The sequence below is a fragment of the Microtus ochrogaster genome, chromosome 26 (assembly GCF_000317375.1).
Source record: "Microtus ochrogaster isolate Prairie Vole_2 chromosome 26, MicOch1.0, whole genome shotgun sequence".
NCBI lineage: Eukaryota > Metazoa > Chordata > Mammalia > Rodentia > Cricetidae > Microtus > Microtus ochrogaster.
The window spans coordinates 10,519,774-10,542,017 of NC_022025.1; the positions used below are offsets into that span (position 1 = coordinate 10,519,774).

General features: G+C 37.9%; 1 protein-coding gene across 7 annotated transcripts in view; it reads right to left on the reverse strand.

Moving 5' to 3' along the window:
• Cd36 (CD36 molecule) overlaps positions 1-22,244 on the reverse strand; it is a 77,984-nt gene that overhangs the window by 7,796 nt on the left and 47,944 nt on the right. For 6 of the 7 annotated variants that reach the window (XM_013350449.2, XM_005358341.1, XM_013350448.1 and 3 more), the window contains 8 exons: positions 20,652-20,741; positions 19,974-20,170; positions 11,279-11,439; positions 6,593-6,740; positions 6,009-6,188; positions 4,771-4,862; positions 2,701-2,747; positions 362-431 (listed from right to left, as the gene is read on the reverse strand). In XM_013350449.2, coding sequence (XP_013205903.1) covers positions 362-431; positions 2,701-2,747; positions 4,771-4,862; positions 6,009-6,188; positions 6,593-6,740; positions 11,279-11,439; positions 19,974-20,093 — 818 coding nt within the window. In that variant the 5' untranslated portion in view covers positions 20,094-20,170; positions 20,652-20,741. Of the gene's footprint in view, positions 1-361; positions 432-2,700; positions 2,748-4,770; positions 4,863-6,008; positions 6,189-6,592; positions 6,741-11,278; positions 11,442-19,973; positions 20,210-20,651; positions 20,742-22,244 lie in introns of those variants that run through there. The other variant, XM_013350450.1, reaches the window with a different exon arrangement.

Below are 22,244 nucleotides of genomic sequence, written 5' to 3' on the forward strand. Positions count from 1 at the left end.
TGCGCTCCATGCCTTGTTCAGGGTGTCACAGATCATTTGATAATCTCTCTGACCCCCAGCCAAGCCTATACGAAGCAGCCCTGTTCTCAGAAGCTTTATACATAGGGTAATGATTCAGAGGGGTCTAAAGGTTGCCTGTAGTCTCATCTTCAGCGAAAGGACTGAGGATCAGGGGTAGTTGGGTGGGGCCCAGTACTCATGGGTATATCCTAATACCCTCAAGTTTAAAAACAACTTTGCTGTGGGAATCATTGACACAGCCTTGTAACAAATGCATCTTAAAAAAAATCAAGAAAAATATTTGTCCATCTTTTTAAAGGCTGGAATGGAGAAGTCTAATGTTTGCCTTCCAGAAACTTACCTGCAAATGTCAGAGGAGAAAAACCGCAGCACCCGAGACTTCTCAACAAAAGGTGGGAAAGAGGCTGCGTCTGTTAGAGATCAAGCCAATGACAAGTTTTTTTGTTTTTTTTTTTTTTTTTTATGTGATGTGAACCCCAGCAAAGTCTAGAAATCGCTCTTTCCAGTGTAGTCAGGAAAAATAAAACATGAATTGTGTATACGATTTTAAAGTTACCAGTGGGTTAGCTGTCTTCAGAAAATAAAAATTATATTTCATCTATTCAAGCATATACATGTTATTGTCTTAAACATATAATCAAATATCTTTCATTGTCGAGGTAATGCATACTTAGAGCACATTTCAATCACAACGGATGTGACAGCTATCTTTGTCAATTTGATGAAGCCTAGAGTGACGTGAGTGGGAAATCTCCATTGAAGAGTTGCCTAGATCATATTGGCTCATGAGTCTGTCTGCAAGGATTGTAGTGGTTTGAACGAGAATGACCCCATAGCTGGGTATTAGTGGCACATATATTTAATCCCAGAAAACACAGAAATATCTCTGTGAATTGAAGTCCAGCCTGGGTTTAAAGAGTGAGTTTGAGGATGGGCAAAGCTACACAGAGAAACCCTATCCCAAGCAATCAACAAACATAACCCTGAATAGACAAACAAAAGTCCCTATATGCTTAAATTTGAATGCTTAGTCATCAGGGAATGGCTCTATGTGGGAGGGATTAGGTAGGGTCTTGTTGGAGTAGGTGTGGCATTGCTGGAGGAAATATATCTCTGAGGGTGGGTTTTCAGGTCTCAAGAATGAAAACCAGGCCCAGTGGTTCACTCTTACTGCTCCCTGTAGTTCAGGATGCAGAATTCTAATTTTTTCAATATCATGTTTGCCTGCATGCAGTCGTGTACCCCTCCATAGTGACACTGGACTAAACCTCTGAAATTATAAGCCAGCTCCACATAAATGGTTTCCTTTATAAGAGTTGTCGTGGTCATTCTGCCTGTTCACAGCAATAGAATAATGACTAAGACAGAGTTGATATCAGGAATTGGTATTGCTTCAACAGACCTGACTATGCTGCTTCTTGACTCTTGACAAAATGTGTTTGGGACTTTGGCTTAGAAAAGCAGTGGAATGCTTTAAGTAGGGCTTAATGGGCCATATTGGTAGAGCATGGAAAACATGATTTGAACTGTGGGGTTTAGCTCAAGAGGGTGAAAGGAAACAGAATAGTAGTAAGTCACTTAAAGACCATTCCTATGATATTTTGGCATCTTCATTGTTGATCCAAGGTCTCTTACTGGGACCTGAAGCTTACTGGATAGGCTGGGCATGCCAGCCAGTGAGTTCCAGGGATCCACTCCTTTCAACTTTCCCAGATGTAGAATTACAAGTACAGCTCACCATTTCAAATGTGTTCATATGTGTGTTTGTTTTCCCATGGTCTCTGAGGACCCTTCAGGTTCTTGTACTAGAGAGTTGCTTTTCTGAGAAGAAGCATTCTCAATGTGCATCTATCTTGTGAAAGGATGTGTTCCAAACTGCAGGAGGAGGATGCTTTAGATCATGATAGGCACACGTTGGCTTCTTTGTTCCAGTGGCCATTTTCTCCTTCCTGGTCCGCTATCAAGTGTTCCTCTCACATGGATCTTTCCCTGTCTACTCATCTCTATTTCTACCCATACAATCATTTTTCTTTCACGCATGGACAGTGTGTAGTGTGCTTTTCTTTGAGGACAATAAGAAGCCCAACCTACCTATATCTTAAATCAAAGATTTTATCTGTTTCTTGCATATTAAATCTAATTTAGAGAACACATTGCAACATATATTCTTCACAGATAGTAGACATCTAATTTTGCTTCATTTTTGCTTTTTGCCCATTCTAACCAACTTGTCCAAATTAGGTTGCATCTGTTCTACAATCTTACCACCTCAATCTCAGTTCTGCATTGGTGCTATGTTTTCCTTTTTGAAAGGATATCTCTTCACATCTAAGTTATCAATCTAATATCGAGACAGCACCAACTAGTAATTATACCTCTACATTTGTTTTTAACTACTTGTTGGGCACCAGTTTACTAAGTGAGATATATTTTTACAAAGCAGCATTTTTACAAAACTTTTCTAGCAATGAAACAAGACTGATCTGTGGTTAATATAAAAGTTCTGTCACTTTAAGAAGATAGCCCCTTCCTGAGTCTGCCCAAAGATAAATACTCCCAAATACGGTGTTTGATAAATACTGTCCTTCAACCATCAGAATCCTTTTGGCTGGGAGTGAGGTAGACTTGTGGGAGAAGGTGAGATTTTCTCATTTTGGTTATTACAATAAAGGTTCTTACCTGTGCCATTAATCATGTCGCAATAACTTGGCCAATAGGACAAATTCCTTAGGAATAAAAGAAATAAGATGAGCAAACACTCCCATTTCAAGAACACCATGTTCACACCATGCTTTCTTCTTCGAAACACTACTTTCATCAACGTAAGGAAGAATAGAGGTGATGACAGCTAGGATTTAATAAACACTCCACATCATTCATTCTACCATTGTTTGATCCTCTAGTCTTATTGCAATAAAGGAAGTACTGGGAACCTTAACAGGACAGATCTAAAACACAAGCTGCTAAGTGCCAAGTTCAATAGAAACCACTCGGATAGGCACAGTTCTGCAAGAAAACGAGAGGAGTGCAGTTCTCTACTCAGGAATTTGTTCCCCTGGAAGAATGTGCTATGTGGTAGTCTGTCCACTTGTTCATACCGACTGAATCAAATTGTTGAGGAAGTTCCTGACATAAGCTCACCCTGATGTAGAAGGGGGAGAAAAAAGGAAGAAAGCTGAGTAACACCTGTTTGGATGCATATAGTTCAAAATGTGTAAATATTTAATGTTTTCCTTTTCTGCATTGTGATTTTTGCAGGTTTTACATTCTTCCCATTTTGGCATTATCAGGTATCAGTATTAGAATGATATAGAACCAATTTATCTTTTATTATCTAATTTATCTAATATATATATGTGTGTGTGTGTGTGTGTGTGTGTGATTAAAAGGAATAGAATTACATCTCCATGAATCATCTCCAAGCATTTTGAGTGAGAGAAAAGCTAGTGCTGTCCCCTCCTCTAACACAGCTAGTCTACAGGGATATCAAGAAACACCATGGCTTATGTTTTCAAAGGAAGTGGTGCCAGTCATACTCAGCCTGGGCACAAGGGGTTAAAGCAATTGCCTAATCTGACATCTTCACGGATCAAGCATCTTTAGTTCTAACCCCCACCCCATGATTGACAACGCTTTTCAACCCCACTCTACATTCTGAAACCCAGGGAGTACGAGCAATGTTCAACATGCAAGCTTTTATTCGATGAACCGAGAAGGAAACACATAGAAGTGTTTTTCTCCTCTAGACTTCTGTATAAAACCATGTGAGTGTAAACTTCTTTCTTCTTTAGAAGCAAAAGCGAACCTCAGGAAACACTTACTCACTGGATGTTAGAGTTATGTTAGGGAATAGGTGGATGTTATAGTAATGTCTGTTAAGAAAATCATTTACACTTTTAATCTATCTCTAATGGTCTTCATGGAATGAGGCCATAAATAGAAAAAAAGAAGTTTTTTTTTTTTTTGTCTCCTGAGACTTATTTGGCTTCTTTATATTTTACAGAAATAAATAATAAAAAATATTTCAAATGAACTGTCAGGAACTGTGAGGCAGAAAAGTATGGCGTCATGAACCTATTTTATTCTTTCACTTTTCCAAAGGTGAGACATTGTGAGATTTATTACTGTATTGAAATGCGAATTCCATTTTCTATCAGTAGAAAAGATATTGGCATGGCAGGGAAATTGTAAAAGTGCTTGGATTCATTAAGCATTTTCCTGTTTGGAATCATTTAAAACATAACACTGCAGTGTACAAATTTTATTTCATATGCTCATTTAAAAAGGCGTCGAAAGATCTATATGCCTACCTCATAGATTGTACTGATGTCTTAATTGGTTATTACTTAATTGTATGGCTTCACTGTAATGCTAGACGTGGTAAGGAGATAAAAATTAACACTGTATTTCTTTGTCTAAGAGAAGGAATGAATAAAGGCAAACTTTTCATGTGTTGGTGCTGCTGAACGTCAGTCAGACTGTAAGAACAAGTAAGTGGCGTGAAGAATGGTTTAATGCGTATATCACAATTGCCCAGGATGCTCCATAGCCACGTCTATTTCATGGACTGATGCTGCTGACATAGCAGTAGTAGTAAAATAATACTAATAGTTCTATAGAACAGCCTAGTCTCTCTCTCTCCCTCCCTCCTGCCCTCCCTCCCTATCTCTCTCTCTCTCTCTCTCTCTGACACACACACACAGACACATACACACACAAACACATATAATAAAAACACAGTGTTACTACCTTTTTCCTTTGTAAGAATCAATTATGGCAACTTTGCTTATGTTATCCTTTCCATTGAAAACTTTGTAAACTCCATCTACAGTATCATTGTACTGAAAAATATAAACAAAAAAAAATCACTCATAGATCAAGTCTTATTTAATGTGTCACAGCATGTGCAGCTAACTCCCTTTCACATTTCTTATTTAGGGGTCATTCACCATCATTTTATATTGTTAAATATTTTAATGGTAGAATATAAATGTTGCCTAGCAATAACTGCTAGGTGCTGAGATAAAATATAAGAAAATAACCAACAGACACTAAAGGGAACCAGGCTCCAGCACTGCCATGAGCAACCAGAGCCAGTGTTCTTCAATGTCCCTAGCAGGTTCTGGTAAGGACACGTTGAGCTAAACTTACGAGAATAACAAAAGATTTCTAAAAGTATTCTAAGTTTTCAAATTGTTAATGGGAAGAAGATTATTCAAGCAAAATTAAAGATTCTGTTAGCCAAAGAAGGAGCTGTGAAAATTTGATTCAAATCATAATTGAAAATAATTCCTTCAGGTTTCCCAATTAATATTTTACTAGTATATATCTGTATAATCTGAAACACTAACAAAAAGGAAATGGAAAACCCAAGTAATATTTCTATACAGTGTCCAATGATATAGCAGTCAAAGCAGACATTTGGTTGGCGTCAAACTTGTAACTCAGAACTTAGAGCTGTAGCTACATACAACTACATACAGCAGGAAGGCACACCATCTTCATCACTAATCACTGTTCTGTGAAACTGAGGCACAAGCCTCAGTAAGTGAAGCTTGCTGAATAGCTCAAGTAGAAATTCACAGTAACTCTTTAATCCTTTAAGAATTTAAAGGTCTAAAGATTGAGGAAGGAGATGATTAATATGTTTGAATTTTAAAACAAATACATAATATTATCCTTGATTCTTCAGAACCGATAATTACAATTAAACACAACATGCAAAGATTTACAAATAAATTTTCAGTTATCTTTAAGAATCAAAATTTGATTAATTTTTAAACTAAGATGAGTTTAGTAAAACTCATTAAATAATTTTTTACTAGCAAAACTTACAGCATATAAGGTTGAGACTTTAAAAATGAATTAATTATATATTCTCAGATTAACTAATAAGGCTCATATGCAAAACTATAAATTTTTCCTCAGTGTCATTTTATTTCCATAATTAAAAGATAACAATGTCCTCATATATATTTGATACTTACAGGATAAAACACACCAACTGTGGTAGAAATAGGATATGGAACCAAACTCAGAAATGGGTCCTTGTAACCCCACAACAATTCTTTCAAGGTTCTATTTTGGAACATGGAAGACTTGGACTTTTTGATGAGTGAATTGAGCACCGTTTGAACAAACGAGTTTGTGTATATATGTGGCGCAGCCTGCAAAACATATATCACTGCTTGAGAAATCGGTACATGCCATCTCTTAAATAAGTGGACTAAAGATAACAACTAAATTTAACTAAAATACAACTAAGCCTTCAAAAATCTGTCAAATTCTGTCTAGACAAAAGTTATAATTTGTGTCGTTTTTCTAATTCTCTCATGATTACATTTTTTTCTGAATAATTTCTAGCCACAGGAAGACATTCAAATTAAGAGCTGTTTTTAAATGATACTTAAGTCGATTATTGTGATTGGGTCATTTTTCTAGTTGACAAAATAAAATAAACTCATTCTTTTTATAAGTGATAAGATAGCTAAAGCCAAGTGATGAAAGTCATTATGAGATGAATTGTGTGAAGGGTCTGCACTCTTCCATACAGTAGCTACTACACACTCACTGCCACAGCCAGATTTAGAACTGTGAAGGTGTCATTCTCTGTTCCGACAGACAGCGAAGGCTCAAAGATTGCTCCGTTGGGCTGTACAAAAGAGACAGTGTTGTCCTCAGGGTTCTGAGTTATATTCTCCTTGGCTAGGTAACGAACTCTGAAATAAAGAGAAACCAACAAAATGGGGGGGGGGGATCAATGTACTGTGTGACCACTAGATATCAAATGTCTCTATTCATTCAACAACTATTTTAACCCAGAACAATTTACACCAACCCACAGAATTACAATGGTAAATAACTGTTTAACACTGCCTCTCTGGAAGTCTGATCAGAAAGGGTCGTAAGCCTGGGAATAGGAAAGTGGAACGGGACTGAGTTAAAATAGATGATGGTCTCGGGAAATCAAAGTGGAATGGGTTGAGAACATTTTGGTAATAATTCCATGTGATGGTCCAAATTAATAGACATGTACATAAAAAGAACTAAAAGTAGCAAGTTCAAAACACTGAAGATGATGATGATGTGGTTTGAGAAATTCAAGTGTTTGAGCTTTGTTTAATTATGGAGTGAGAGAAAAACAGCTGGTGGTAATAAAAGCAAAAACGAGATTTTAAACGTAAAAGGGTTATATAATTAAATAGTGGTCTTTATTCTGAGGGTAAGGAGTGTATTTTTCATATTAGAAAGACCTCTCAAAGTGTGAGTCTATCAAACATTCATGCTGTAAGTTCATTTGTGAAAGCAACAAGGAGCAACAGAGTCTATTTAAAGGGGTCCAGAACTAATTCTATTCCTTCATTTTATCTCTTGAGTTCTTATTTCTAGTCTCTTGGCTCAACAATTGCAACACTTTTCATGATGTGTTAAAAGATATTGTTTTGTAAAAAATCACTTTGTTGGTACAAGCTATCCATTAAAGTGAAATAAGGCAGACATCCCCAGAACACTTTTCTATACCTGGATGTCATGTATAGGAGGAGAGTTATAAGTACTGTATAGATTGAAGCAAGCATGGGCCTACAGGTTTGATATGAAATGTGAATTCCTGTGGAATTCAAATTATGGGTCTCCATGCACATTGTGACTTTGGGTATTTTCAGTATTTTTTTTTTAAACTTCTTGTCATGTTTTAGCTCAGGCTGGCCTTGAACTATGTAGGATGGGAAGGACATAAATTTGGTATATGCCGATCTTTCCAGTGCTGTAGTTACAAAGATAAACCATCACAGCTGACTCTAACTTCTGCATGAATAAGCAAGATAATGGCCATATTACTTCTAAATGTGGTTTAAATAAAAATAGGAACCTATTTTAATAGTGATAACTTTATGTTTATTCTCTGTTGAGTGAGATACTTAAGCAACCTAAGAAAATCTGAAACATCTCAAGGCACTAAATTCTAAAATAAGTATTTTAAAATTAAGGTACATGTTAATAATAATTCAAGCAAGCCTACAGGAATTGCAGAAACTTTGATGCAGTTATGACTAAGTGAAACAAAACCTGAATAATTTTGGGTATTTTTTCCCTTGAGTAATACTTACAACTTCAAACCAGTAGATGGCACTCAGTAAGAGAAAAATCAGTAAAATATGGTCTCCTCTTAGAAAAGTTCTTTTGAAAGAACATAATCACTCTCTTCTTCAATTAAAAAGGAAACCTTGGAATGTATTAGTTAATAAGATTAAGGGAAATAAGTTTACTTGATGCCTTCATTAGTATTCTTGTCAAAGCAAAGATAGATTTAAAATAACCAAAGGGACTATAGTAATCAGAGTCATGGCAGGTTGGGGTATAATTATGATATTAAACCAGGTAATTTTGTGCTTTGACCATGTCTTATATTGTCAACCAATGCTTCAACACATTGTTCTAGCAGTCCTTTGCCAAATCAACCAGTGGTTCTGTTTTAAGAGGCATATTTTCCCCCAGCCTCAATTTAAAATGAATTCAGAGCCAGGCATGATTTCACCTGACATATAGAAAACTTTCGAAATAGTAACATTTTTTTTAGAGCAGTTGATTATTCTCCACTTATTTCAAAGATCCTAAGCAAGCTAAGCTAAAGAAATTCTGTTTTGTTGATGTCATGAGACAATGTGACTCACTCTTCATCAAGGCCAATTTGAAATTGACGTAAAAAGTAGAGCTTGCTGTCTGTAAATTGTATCTATAAATCCTACTCCTTATCAGCCTTCACCGTTGCCTTGACAAACAAAAAAGATGCACCTAATTTATCCCCTTTAAGTTTTATGTGGAGCTAGACTAAAAGTTATAGGAATGAATCCTATAGGATAGACACATACATGCTTTCTAGGAGAATATAACTAGACTTAATTGCTATGATTACACTTCTTCGTAGACACACAAAATCCTTAAAGGTGAAAATCATTATTACTAAACAAATAAAAATTTAAACAAAAACCCCAAACAGAGAATCATTATCCCTAAACAACAACAACAAAAAAGATATGAAAATTTCTTAAATTCTATTATCTATTCTCTTCTCATACTTGGTCATTTTAGGCATATATTTTAGACTTTATTTCTAGTGTCTTATCGTGGATTATAGATTTCATAGATACAAACTTAGATACCATACATACAAACATAGATATCATCACATTTTTTTAGAAATTAGATATTCATAGTTTCCTAATAAGTACTATAATATAAAAATATTTTCTTTGCAGTTATAAAAACAGTCTTCTTTGGTCAAATTGTGAATTGTTTGTAGTAAGGAGGATGGGCTGCATCCCACCTACTGGTTAGGTTAACCCCAAAATAACGACACAGAAATTGTATTAATTAAATTACTGCCTGGCCCATTAGCTCTAGCCTCTTATTGGCTAACTCTCACATCTTGATTAACCCATTTCTATTAAATCTGTGTTCACTATGAGGTCATGACTTACTGGCATGAGTCTACTTAATATCTATTTTGGGCAGGAGAAGCGTGGCGTCTGCTTGACTCTGCTCTTCTTCCCAGCATCCAGTTTTGTCTTTCCCACCTACCTAAGTTTCTACCCTATCAAAAGGCCAAGGTAGTCTCTTTATTCAACCAATGAAAGCAACACATCCTATACCAATTGGTGATATTTTCACTAAAGAGAAAACTATTAAAGCATGTTAGCCCATGTTGGTATAGTAGGCATGACCTTCACAACAACTACTGCTTTGTCTTCATAATTTAGAGTGTCAACTGTTAATCCAGAAACGTGCTTTAAAAGGCATTAAAAAAGTGGACAATGACATAATGTACAAAATGCTTAGGAACTACAACTGTAGATTATAAAGATAATTAGGAATACAATAATGTGGATATAATTTAATCATGTTATATAAGTGGCATGGAAAGTCCTTCTGTATTTGTGTTGCTTTTATTGGTTAACAAATTAAGAAACTGTTTTGGCCCATAGCAAGGCATAACTTTGCTAGGCAGGGAAAACTAAACTAAATGCTGGGAGAAAGAAGGCACAGTCAGTGAGTAGCCATGCAGCTCTGGAGAGAGACAGTCAGGACAGAACTTTACCCAGCAAGCCACAGCCACATGGTGATACACAGATTAATGAAGATGGGCTAGGTTAGGATATAAGAGTTAGTCAGAAATACGCATAAGCTATTGCCCAATCAATATTGCAAATAATATGGTTTCTGTGTGATTATTTCGGGGCTGATCAGCCGGGAACTAACTGGCGGTCTCCTAGAACACATAAGTAGTTGTGCTTCTCTTTGAGAAGAAATCACATAAACGCATGAAGAATGATACAAAATACTCAACAGTGTTCTCATGGGAAAATAAAGTTATTCCTAATTCACAGCTAGGGTAGTTTTTTCAGTGCCTTTGACAGCTTTGAGAGTTAAAAAGAAGAGGATCTATGATTTTAATAGAAGAACATGTATACAGAATAATGATTATCAGTCCCTATATCTGTGAATGTGGACAAATATCTTCCCTTTTGACTGTCTGTTTTCTTCTTCATACAGTGATAGTTTCTGACTGATTATCTCTCCTAGACTCATTCATTTAAGATTCTATTTATATTCTTAGTAAACCAACCATTAGAACACTTAAGATAGTGAGAAAATAGGTTTAAATTGCTATGTAAATCTCAACACCTAGATGACCTCAGCACTTACAGGAACTACCATTATGCAAAATCATTTTAGCTTGTAGTTCTCAAAGTAGAGTCTGTATCTGAAACACACAGACGAGTTTAAAACCTACAAGCAGAGTCTTTGACTCCCTTGGCGTAGAGGTTGGTGTTATTGACATTGTTTCCAGCCGAGAGCCATGCCTTGGCAATCACAGCTGTAAAATTCTTATTTCATTTTACGATGTTCATCTTGTATACTTAAAACTTTCAACATGCTTACTATGAAGTTAGGAACATGGCAAAAATGTCAAACAAAACATCTGTGAGTTGTTGAGGACAGTTATTTCATAGCTTAAAGTTGATAATAAATTCTATACTTCTTTTCTGCACAATTAAAATCTGGTAACATCTGAATGCCATATATGTATAGCAACACTAGGAGTTGTTAAACCTATAGATAAAAGATCCATTACAGGTAAGGTAAAAAGTAAGCTAATGGCAAGAAAGCAAATGCATTTCGACACAATGGAGCTCCTTGGGAGGAAAATTCTCAGAAATGAGGTGAGAACACTACTCAGTCTCAAGAACTTGCTCACCTGTATGTGTAAGGACCTCTCTGTTTCACTTTGATTTTGTCACTGTTCATTGCCACGTCATCTGGATTTTGCACATCAAAGATCCAAAACTGTCTGTACACGGTGGTGCCTGTTTTTACCCAGTTTTTGTAAGCAATTGTTCCTTCTTCAAGGACAACTTCCTGTGGAAAACAAAACAAGTTTGGGTTGTTTCTCTGCAATGAACACAGACACTTCTAAGACCTTGTCATACTTAGAACAACAGGAACAGCTTGTGAGAACTTGTGTAACTTGGTCACACACTTAAAGCAGGAATGTTTTCCCCACAAAGCACCCTCTCTTGGTTAAAGTTTATACAGAGAATCTGTGTGAGAATGGCAGAGCCATCCTTGTTGCTTTCTAAAGGAAGCTTTCAAGTGAATCTGTGGCAACATTTCCTTAGTCAACAAAACAGGAAATTAAGCTAATTCTAAAAATTATCACACCGAAGACGTTTTGCCAGGTATAGCCTTCTAACCTTGAGGAGCAATGTTGGTGAGACACCAAGGACAAATGTTCAGAGAAAACTTAAGTATTATTGGGAGTTTTACACAGCAACAGCGCCAAAACCCATCCTTCTTCCCAAGTTGGGCAACTCAAGGGATTGGGACTAATCTTTGTTAAATGGAGACCATAAATGCTCATGATGAATTACATAAGTATAAATTTTCCTCTTTGGAATCCCATTCAACATGACTGCTGGAAACCACAATATGTTTGCAGGAATGCCTGATTCTGTTTCCAAAAGATATAACTGCTTCAGTTATCATTGTACTACTAATTTTCAAAGAAAAGAACAAGATGAAGGAGGAATAATGTGTGTGTGTGTGTGTGTGTGTTTGTGTGTGTGTGTGTGTATGCATGCATGCATGCAGGCCTGTCTGTCTGTCGGTCTGTGTGTGGCATGATGCACATTAGAAATCAGGTATATGAGTTGTGGTGGAAATACACAAGAAGAAAATATACAGCAAAGGAACTGAGACTGTTACGAGTTGCCTCCTGTTTAGATTTGAGACCAAGTGGAAAGCCACAAAGCCCTTGAGGGCCCGTGTCATTGTCTGCTCAGTAAGAGTTACCATAGATGCTAGCCCAGCTGCTGTCCAGGGTAGTCACTCTCTGAACAGGAAGTCCGCAAAGTCATAGTAACTAGTGCATACAAAGAGAGTTTGTAGCTGGTAGAAATTCCAGGTAAGTGATTTGAAAAGAATGCCTAGGTCCAAGAGTGTGTAAGGGGAAAAGGAAGGAACATATTTCACGAAATTTCGCCTACTGGAATCGATGAACACAGGGACAACATAACCCACTTTTCTTTCCTCGCCTGGAAATATCAGTTCACTGAATGACGGGGTCCGGAAAAGGTAAGAAGCAGTAGCGTGCATTTGAGGTTGAACCTCTGAGGAAGCAGGGGGCTGGCGCAAGTGCAGCCCAGGCAAGCAGTATCACAGTGGCTGAGGAAATTCGGCATCACTGACCCTTCTGCCAGTCCTCTCTTGCTTCATACTGTTACTAAATTTCCCTGTCACTCACACACACACACACACACACACACACACACACACACACACACACACACCCTGGTCATGTTCTGCTCAAAGATGGTGGATGTGAAAACAAGTTTCATGTCTTTGGGAATCATATTGCTTCATGCAGAGGATAACGGGAGTTCAGAGAGCAGAAGGAGGCAGCAGGCTAGGATGGGTTTGAAACTGTAGTGGTGTGCCCCCAGCACACTTGAATGAGGGCTGCTCGGTAGTGGTGTGGGCAGGTGCGCGGCTCACGATGTTCGGATTTCCAGTGCTTTTCCGTTAAAGTATCCTTGAAAGCAAGATATGCTGCCAAAATGTAGACTTCCACACTAGCCCAGTATTAGGGCAGACTTACAAAACAAAGAATACTTGCTTTTCTTAAGATAAACGTGTTTGTGAATGTCAAAGCTAAAATCCGTATTGATTCAACTATGTCAGAAGACTATGACAAAAGAACACCCTCACACACACAAACATCAGCAGGTCATAAATTTATAAGGCCCAACATAACAGCTGTTGGTGATCTTGTATAACTAAAAGTACAGATTCATTTCCGTCTTTAGTGAAAATAAGTCACTCTACTCTTCTGAACTTGAAATGGTTTCTGAGTGTACATGTTGTTTTGTTCTGTGAACAGAGCAGCCACTGGACTGTGGCTGGGAGGCGGGGTAGAAAGAGAGCTGTCATTCAAAGACAGAGATGTACACACTAACTTTGATAGTTATGTGGGTGAGTATTCTTGTAATGGAATGGCAACGCCAGGAAAGTATGTGTCACACTCACATGACTGTCAAAGTAATAATTAAGATAACTTAATTTTTCTGTATTGGAGTAGAGGAAGCACAAGAATTTAAAGAAAATGCCTTAATGCCCAAAGAGCCCATGAAAACAGAATCATGGTTAGAACACTCAGTACACAGTGAAACTAGACACCGTACTAGAAACTAGATACTAGAAATCTGTGTGGATCCAGATGGATTATTTCAGTTATTTATATCTTAGTTTCCTCATAAGGTAAAGATGAGATATGTTGAGCTGTATGAACTAAGTCCATTCAGAAGCAAAACATATGGATGACATTTGAACATGGTTTGTCTTCACCTCAGAAATTATAGCAGCTAAGAAGTGTGGGCTGAACGGCATGAACACACAGAAGCCACCCGGCAAGAGTTCACTGCTGGTCCTGTGGAGACAGACTCACTTGCTAGAGCAAAACTCCCCATCATTCCTTCCCATGCCACCGCTCAAAGTCTGCGGTCAGCTATTCACTGCCTAATGCCGTCATGTGACAGTTACAATACTACATGACATTTCTTTTTTTGTTTCTTCATCAGTGATGATTTTTACGTCTTCCTTCAAAGTCAGATGGTTGTCTTTGTCACCCTACTTCCCATCGACCCTGTACTGTTCTAAGCAGGACAGCATGTTCAGCTGTATGATGGCCGTGGTGGGAGTGACCAGCCTCATTCTGTGCAGATTTGAAGCTCCACGCCCCAGGAGGGAATTCTGTTCTCCTACAGTAAATCTGGTCAAATGCTCATGGCTGGGCAAGTCGTAGGCACTAACAACCGTTTTTGTTTTGCTGAGTGAACTTGCACCCTTCCACTGTCTTCTTAATATTCACCTCCATGCTCACAGACGAGCATCAAGCAGTGCTTTGTCCAGAGAAGCTTGTTTTTGCAGTGGGTGCTGGTTATTGCAGAGATTCATGACTGGTGAAAGCAGCAAGTGCGAGTGAGCGCTCAGTGCTGGCTCAGCCTTGAACGAGGCATCTCTGTCACACTGCTCCCTGGAAATCTCAGACACATCCATGAAGAAGGGGCTGAAGGCATGTAGGAACTAGAGGAAGGGAAGGAGCATGGTGACATGCTCTCTCCCAGCCACGGAATGGATGCTTTACTCAAGAGCTCAGCAGACGTCTTAAAGGCTGAATATTCTGTGTCCAAGGATGGACCCACAGAATTTCATTGGGAATGGGAGGGGGGTCATTGAATCCCACCTGTCCTCATGTGAACAACACAAATTGAACTCATCTTATCACTAGTAATGAAAAAAATTAGGTAGGAATAGTGTTTGAGAAAAGATATCATTGAGAGGGGACAAACAAGACCATAAGGGGTTACTATGATCAAAATACATTCTACGTATGTAGGAAAATATCATAAAGAAACTCATTACTATGCACACAACTAACATAAACTAATAAAATTTCTAATATATATGTGCTATATCTACAAAGTTAAAGAGAATTCAATAGATTATTGGTGACAGTTATGCTAAAAAGAACAAATGGCTTTAGTATTAGGATATAATCAATTTAATATGGAATAAAATGTATTGATGTATATTAAGGCATTAAGATTTAATATTTCAGGGGTTCAAAAATTAGCCTTTCAGAATTTATGTAAGAAGCTAGAATGAGAGATTTCATCCCAGTTGAAAAGTGAACTATATGATATTGACCATGAAAAGGAAAAGAAACTCACATTTGCTGAATTCTGTTTCTAAATCATTGATTGTGAGCCATTGTTTATAGTTCTAGGGAGGTATGTGTGGTATGTATGCTGTTATTTTAACTTAGTTATTCTACTGTTACTTAATCTCATGCCATTATATAGGAGAATAATCCTTACACATAAAGTAGTTTAAGACATTTTTACTGGGTTTTTATGTACCATGAAAAGATGTGAATTATTCCATAATTTCCAGGAATACTACAACCATATATTATGCAAATATAGACTATTGTCCAAAATTTATCAGTTTAATAAATCATCCTGGTGGATTCCATTCTCCCTCCATTCCCTGCTTTGTGCAATCTCCTTTTGACCCTGGGTACTATATTACCCCATCTCCTTTTGTGAAAGATTACACATACATCTCTCATTTCACAATAGTGAGCTCTGGCATGTGGTATCCTGAAATCAATCTCAATTTTCAGTCTTCAGGAGCCCTCCACTCTTTTGTGAGGTGAAATCATTCTTTGACCTGGAGCTCAGGCCAGACTGCTGGCCAGAACTCCCCAGACATCTGGCTCTGTCTTTCCATGGCTGAGATCATAAGTACAAGCTACCATGGTAGGGATTTTAAAAGGGTTTGAGCATTGAGCTCAGGTTCTCATGACTGCTTGGCAAATACATCACCAAGAGAGCTGTCTGCACAGTCCCTAGCCACTGCTTAGTCAGTGTTCATCAGCCAAAAAACATTTCATTTCAGCTTCCCTTTATATCTGATTTCCTCTTAACTTCTAAGAAATTATACTCCCTATTCCTGTTTCTTCATAAAACCCAGCTTCTTTTCCTTTTCTGTTTCTCCTTGCTTTTGACTATGCAAAAGTCTGTAGTAAGCAATCCTGCTACTCTGGACACTCAGCCCTAGAAGGCAATGTGTTTGTTTAGTTTTATCGGTAACCTCGCAGCAATCATCAAATCTATTAGAACTCTGACCTTTGAATACAGACTGATGTTCACATCAAGCCACTTATAAAACTTCTGTGCGTTTCACCTCTTTGGGTATCTATTTCCATCAACAAATTAGGTGGGCATGCTATGGAATGTCACATTTATTCCTCTCTCTCCTGAATTAGTCCTCCTATTGAAAATAATAATGTATCTAGGACTCCACCAATTTTTATAAAGCATTACTATTTTAGTCCTTTGGCAATATAATGAGCCTGTAAATAAAGACATTTCTATAAAAGTAATTTTAATCTCACTTGTGTAGAGGTTCTGTCCCACAATCCTTGTTCTTTTGAAGATTTCATGTTATCAATTCCCAAACACATTTATTCTAGGGTCATAGTATTTTTTTTTTTTTTGGTTTTTCGAGACAGGGTTTCTCTGTGGCTTTGGAGCCTGTCCTGGAACTAGCTCTGTAGACCAGGCTGGTCTCGAACTCACAGAGATCCGCCTGCCTCTGCCTCCCGAGTGCTGGGATTAAAGGCGTGCGCCACCACCGCCCGGCGGGTCATAGTATTCAAGGTTATATCACTTAGTCTCTAATTTTTCCTATCTACTACTTAAGATAGAATGTTGATTTAGAAGATTTTAAAAATAGATCAAATTATATATATATATATATATATATATATATATATATCCACATGTTTATTTATGAAAGTTAAATCAATTTTGTATGGGAAGCTCTTAGTAATACTCTTAGTCATTTGTGTTTCTTATATTATTCTGAAAATAATATACCAACTGTTTTTTACATCACCAATTAGTTACTTTCTTTCATAGTGTTTAAAATGTCACAAATCTAAATATATTGCATTATCCCCAACTCTCTTATTATTCTAGTAATCCTGCGATATTCTCTATCTTTTAATATTATACAATATATTTTGATTGTTTTCTCTCCCCTAATTCCAACTTCTCTCAGAGCCTTTCCTCCTATCCCCCACCCTATGGATTCAACTTCATATTCTCTCTCTCTCTCTCTCTCTCTCTCTCTCTCTCTCTCTCCCTCTCTCTCTCTCTCTGTAAAAAGTGAAAATTGAAACAAAATAAAAACAATAAGACAAACCAAGCAGAAAACCTAAACCAAACCAAACCAAGCAAAAAGTGCACAATGAAACACTGAGTCCATTTTGTCTTGGCCAACTACTTGTTGGCATGGAACCTATCCTGGTGTGTAGTTTAAAGACTCGGTGAACTCCATTGGAGAAGAGTGGTTTTTATTTTCTTCCCCAGCAGAAATCAATTGTAAAGAGCTTTTGGGTAAGGGATGGGACTTTGTGTCCATTCTCTCCTCTCTGGGCTGCGGTTTTGTCTGTTTTGAGGCTTTGCAGTCTTCTGACGCTGCCAGTCTCTGTGAGGTCATGTGTGCCTGTGCCTGTTGTGTCTGCAGGCACTGTTTCCCAGAGCTGTCCACTACTTGATTTCCTAGCCTTCCTAGCTTGCATTCCACAGAGACCTTGACCTGTTCCTTCTTAAGTGCACTTAGCTGCATCCCGCAGCTTTCCCTTGCTGTTAATCAGTCCTTTTGAAAATTGCAACACAATCCTCTACAGGCTTTTCATATTAAATACTTCTTCAAAATCAAATAAAATTTCATTGTGTCTTCTTCAGTCTGCATCAATAATTTATTTTTCTTCCTACATAACATTTATTTTTAATATCATACGTAATTTAGCCCTATATTTTCAAAGCTTTGTCCATTTTCTTTCACAAGACACACATTTTTCTTAGATATTTCTTACACTGGTTGAGAAAAAGTTTTCTTTTGCTCGCTCCCAATTATTCATTCTAAAAATAAAATAAAACTCTCTTTTCATACGTTTTCTTTGTGATCTCTGCGCAAGTTATTAGAGATTTAATATAAAATGCTGCTAGCTTTCATGTATCACTCAGGAAAGGTTATGTGATTTAATTGCGCTACATAAAGAAAAGATTAACTATTCAGCCCTTGTCCATGTTAGCCTATAATGCTGTTTCCTGGGAGATTGTGACTTTTTGTTCACAAGAAAGTTCTGGTCCGTGTGTTGACACAGGTGATGCTCTGCAATGATCCAGGTTGAAACCACAAGGACCAAAGAGAAAGAGCCAGAGCAGCGGCAGTTCTGTCTTCTCTCCCACCCACACCCTTCTTTGTAATTCTACATCAGTGATACTACCAAGCAAAACTGGAGAGGCCATTGAAGGGGCCATGTTTCAACAAAACCATTACGTATAATTTGTACATAGCATGTATATTTCAATACTTGTAAAATATAGCATGCATTTTATTAAATGTAAACAGCTGGAGAAATGTAAGAAGAGATGATCATCGATTAGTTATCAAGCAACTGTGTGTGGCGGGGGCGTGTAGGAATTTTTACTTTCAACACTCTGCATACTGAGATGGCAGTAAAGGAACTCAGTGGGAGAGAATCTTTCACCTTACAGATTTAGCATTTGTAATGACAAGAAAGCAAAATCCCATAGTAGTAACATCTGTTTGTGAATAACAATAATTGAAGTTCATTTTTACGTTAATTCCATTAAGCCAATGCTCCTATGAATAGACATGAAATTTGCTGATATCTCAAGGATTGCCACAGTGCCAAAAATTAAAGAATGGATGGATGAGAGACTAAAGGTCTTGGTAGTAATTGAAATTCCAGTGGAAATTAACATTAATTTGTCTGGCTCTCCTTGCTGCAGTACAGTTACTGTCTATCTAGGTTGCTAGGATCAAACCAGTCTAGGAACTGAGGTCAATGCTCCTGGCTATGGCTCTTGGCCACCGTTAGTTGACAGTTTCTCAACTGAACACGGGTACCTCTGGGCAGGACAGGTACAACAGTCCTTTCCCCGCCTTTCACTATGATGGAGACAGCTTTATTTCATTTGTGACCACTATTTTCAAACTGCTTGCACCACTTGAATTTCCAGCTATCCTGCAGGATGACAGTAGATGGGCTTCCCCATGTTATACATGGGAAATCTTCAATTCATTAAACTTCCTTTGAATGTGAACCTAAGTAAAACAAACTAGGGTGAGAGATGATGATGAATATATCCATCTTCTTAAATCATTCCAATCTGAGCTAAAACTCCAACTTATTGATGTATGACAAGATGTGCCCTATATAATAACATTTTCCCTGAACTTTCGAGAGAACCAGATCCTCATGTGAGTACACACTGATTCTATGTATTAGTAATGACTATTCTCCCTATTTAAAAGAGGAGTTTTCCGGGGGTCCTAATTCAATAATAAAAACTTTTTAACATGGACACCCACATAGATACATACATTTTCTCATTGTTAATGAAAATGCAACTTCTATTATGATAATATTCTTAAAAAATATACTATTTCTATTCAAAAGCATGACAGTGCACTCTCCAAACATTAAGATAATTATTTCTACTAAATCATATAACTGTTACCTGAAGTTTTATCAAAATTTTCTATACTTAAACTTAGAAATACATTCATGTCCAATTTACACTATACTCATAAGGGTTTCGGGAGGTTAATTTTGCATTCCGTTGTGATGTTTCACAAGGCATACTTCATCATGTGGGCTGTAGTGGATATCATCACCTTCCTACCCAATGCACAAAATGGCCAGGTAACACAAAAACCAGCATCCAGAACAACATCCACAGAGACATAATAGAACAAGCAAAGGCCCAGAAGGTTTTCTCAGTCGCCTGTACCTTTTTGATGGTCTTCTCAATAAGCATGTCTCCTACAGGCATGAGAACGCCCCCAAATATAGCCAGGACTGCTCCAATGACAGCTCCGGTGATGAGCCCACAGTTCCGATTGCAGCCCATTTTCCTCGTGCAGGTGAAGAATCGCGGTGGAGCACTCGGTTCTCAGCAACGGCCAGGTATGATTACTGATTCTGCCACTGGGACAATGTCATAAAGCAGGAGCTTACGTAGCAGCACAAAAAGATCAAAGTACAAAGAAAGCATGCCACCAGAACAGATAATTCTGCCCATTAACGAGAAACAAATATTTTTTGCTTGGCTCACCAAGCTGGTTTTCTATGTCCTTCTCCCCTCTCCTGCTCCTAAAATCCCACTAGAGGCAGAGACTATCAAAGAGACTGCTTTCCCCACCTCCCTTTCTAATTCTTCTGTTTTGTAATTTCCTCCCTGGCTGATTAACATATTATTATCTTATCTAAGCAGAACCATGTGTACTTATTCCCGTTCTCCAGCTCCCTACCACCCTACCGTAGGGTGCTCCTTTACCATCTCCCTCTCCTATCTACATTCTGCACCCAAACAGAACTGTAAACATCCTGCCAGGGATCCTCCCGAAACCCAAATGTGGCTGGCCTGATATTCGTTGTCTGCCAAAGCATCAAGGCAACGGGAACATACCTTATTCATGAACAAACGGCAGTGGCTATTTGCAAGAAATAGGCTGGTGGGGCTCAGAGAGAATCAAACTTCAAAGCATTTGGAAGCTACCTGTCAAAACGAGAAAGCAGAGGAACAACGCATTATCACAAAATTAGTACTCCTATATTTTTAAATGTAGTTGTACGTGTTAAAGAAAATTCCACTTTTCTGGCATTTAAGTTTGTGAAAATATTCAATAAACTTTTAAAAGTATATTTGACTTATAATTTAATCACTAATGACGTTTGGTAGAATATGGTTAATGAACTTGAGTACATACATATTTTACTTGTGTATAGATTTAGCATTAGGCTTTCCTTTTGTTCTTCTTAAAGAGTCTTTTACATAACCAATTGTAGTGCCATTCATTTTTTTTCCTATGTATGGATCCTTGTCAATTCTTTTAAATAAGGTATTATTGTTAATATGTACATCATGTAGTCAGTTTAATTTGTGAGAGCCTGTTTTCTGTGTTTATCATGCAACTTTGACAGAAAACAATTTACGGAATCATTCGATTCTGCTGCAACAAAATTATTAAAGCTGTGTCATGTTTTATCAATATTTGAGGAGGAAGCTGGGTCCAGTGACAGTTTTATGAGGGTCTTTCACCTTCCTTAGCGTGCTGTCTACTGTGGATTTGTCCTCAGAACAGTTTTGTTTCTTATCAAAATGTCCATGGCCAAGAGGAACACAGATGTCAACAGAACCGGGAGAAAACCAAGACACACAGAGACCGCTTTGACAACACCTCATACAGCCATATTTCACAAAGATGGAGGAGAACAAACGGTACAGAATCCTTCCTGACAACAATGCACCCTCTGTAACCTGCGGGGCTTCCCTCTGCCTAGCCTCACTCCTGACATTTTTGTAAAGCTGAGACTTTTCCGGAAACACAGCATTTCAACCAACCCAAGAACTTGTGAGGATTACCTGCTGTAAACCAAGAATCCTATCTGTGAGGCAGCAATCACAGCAGAGGGACCCAGCTGGCGCGGCAGAAATAAGACCCCGGAGATGAGATAAAACCTGATCTTTCACCCTCCTTCCAGGTAACAGTGAAGAAAAGGTCCAGCCGCTCTTGACTTTTCTAATATTTCAAATATGATCTACAGTGAAAGCAGTAGTTTCCAATATAAGTAGCAGAAGTGGTCCTTCACCCGTGTTTGGTCGTTCTCCAGTTGTCGCCTGGGAGACTAAAGGTCTCACAAGTAGGATTGCGTAGCGGTGTGATAACCCAGAGACCTTTGCTCCTGATAAACTCTGTTCCTGCTTCACACTTCTTAGACTTGTTTAAGAAAGAATCTTTAAGAACGTGTGCATCTAACAGTGTGGCACACGATCATAGGACAGGTACTCTGTGTGCTATAATGTAAGGACATGGAAAAGTTTCAGAAACATTGCTTGATCAGGAGTTACTTAAAGCCCTGGGTTCAAGAAACTTTGAATCATCAAGAGCTAGTTGAAAGCATGAACCTCTGCAAAAGTGTAAACCATGAAGTACTCCTAGCATCTAGATATCTGTTGACACCCAGCTTTGTGGTCCAGACAGAAGCAGAGGTAACTGCT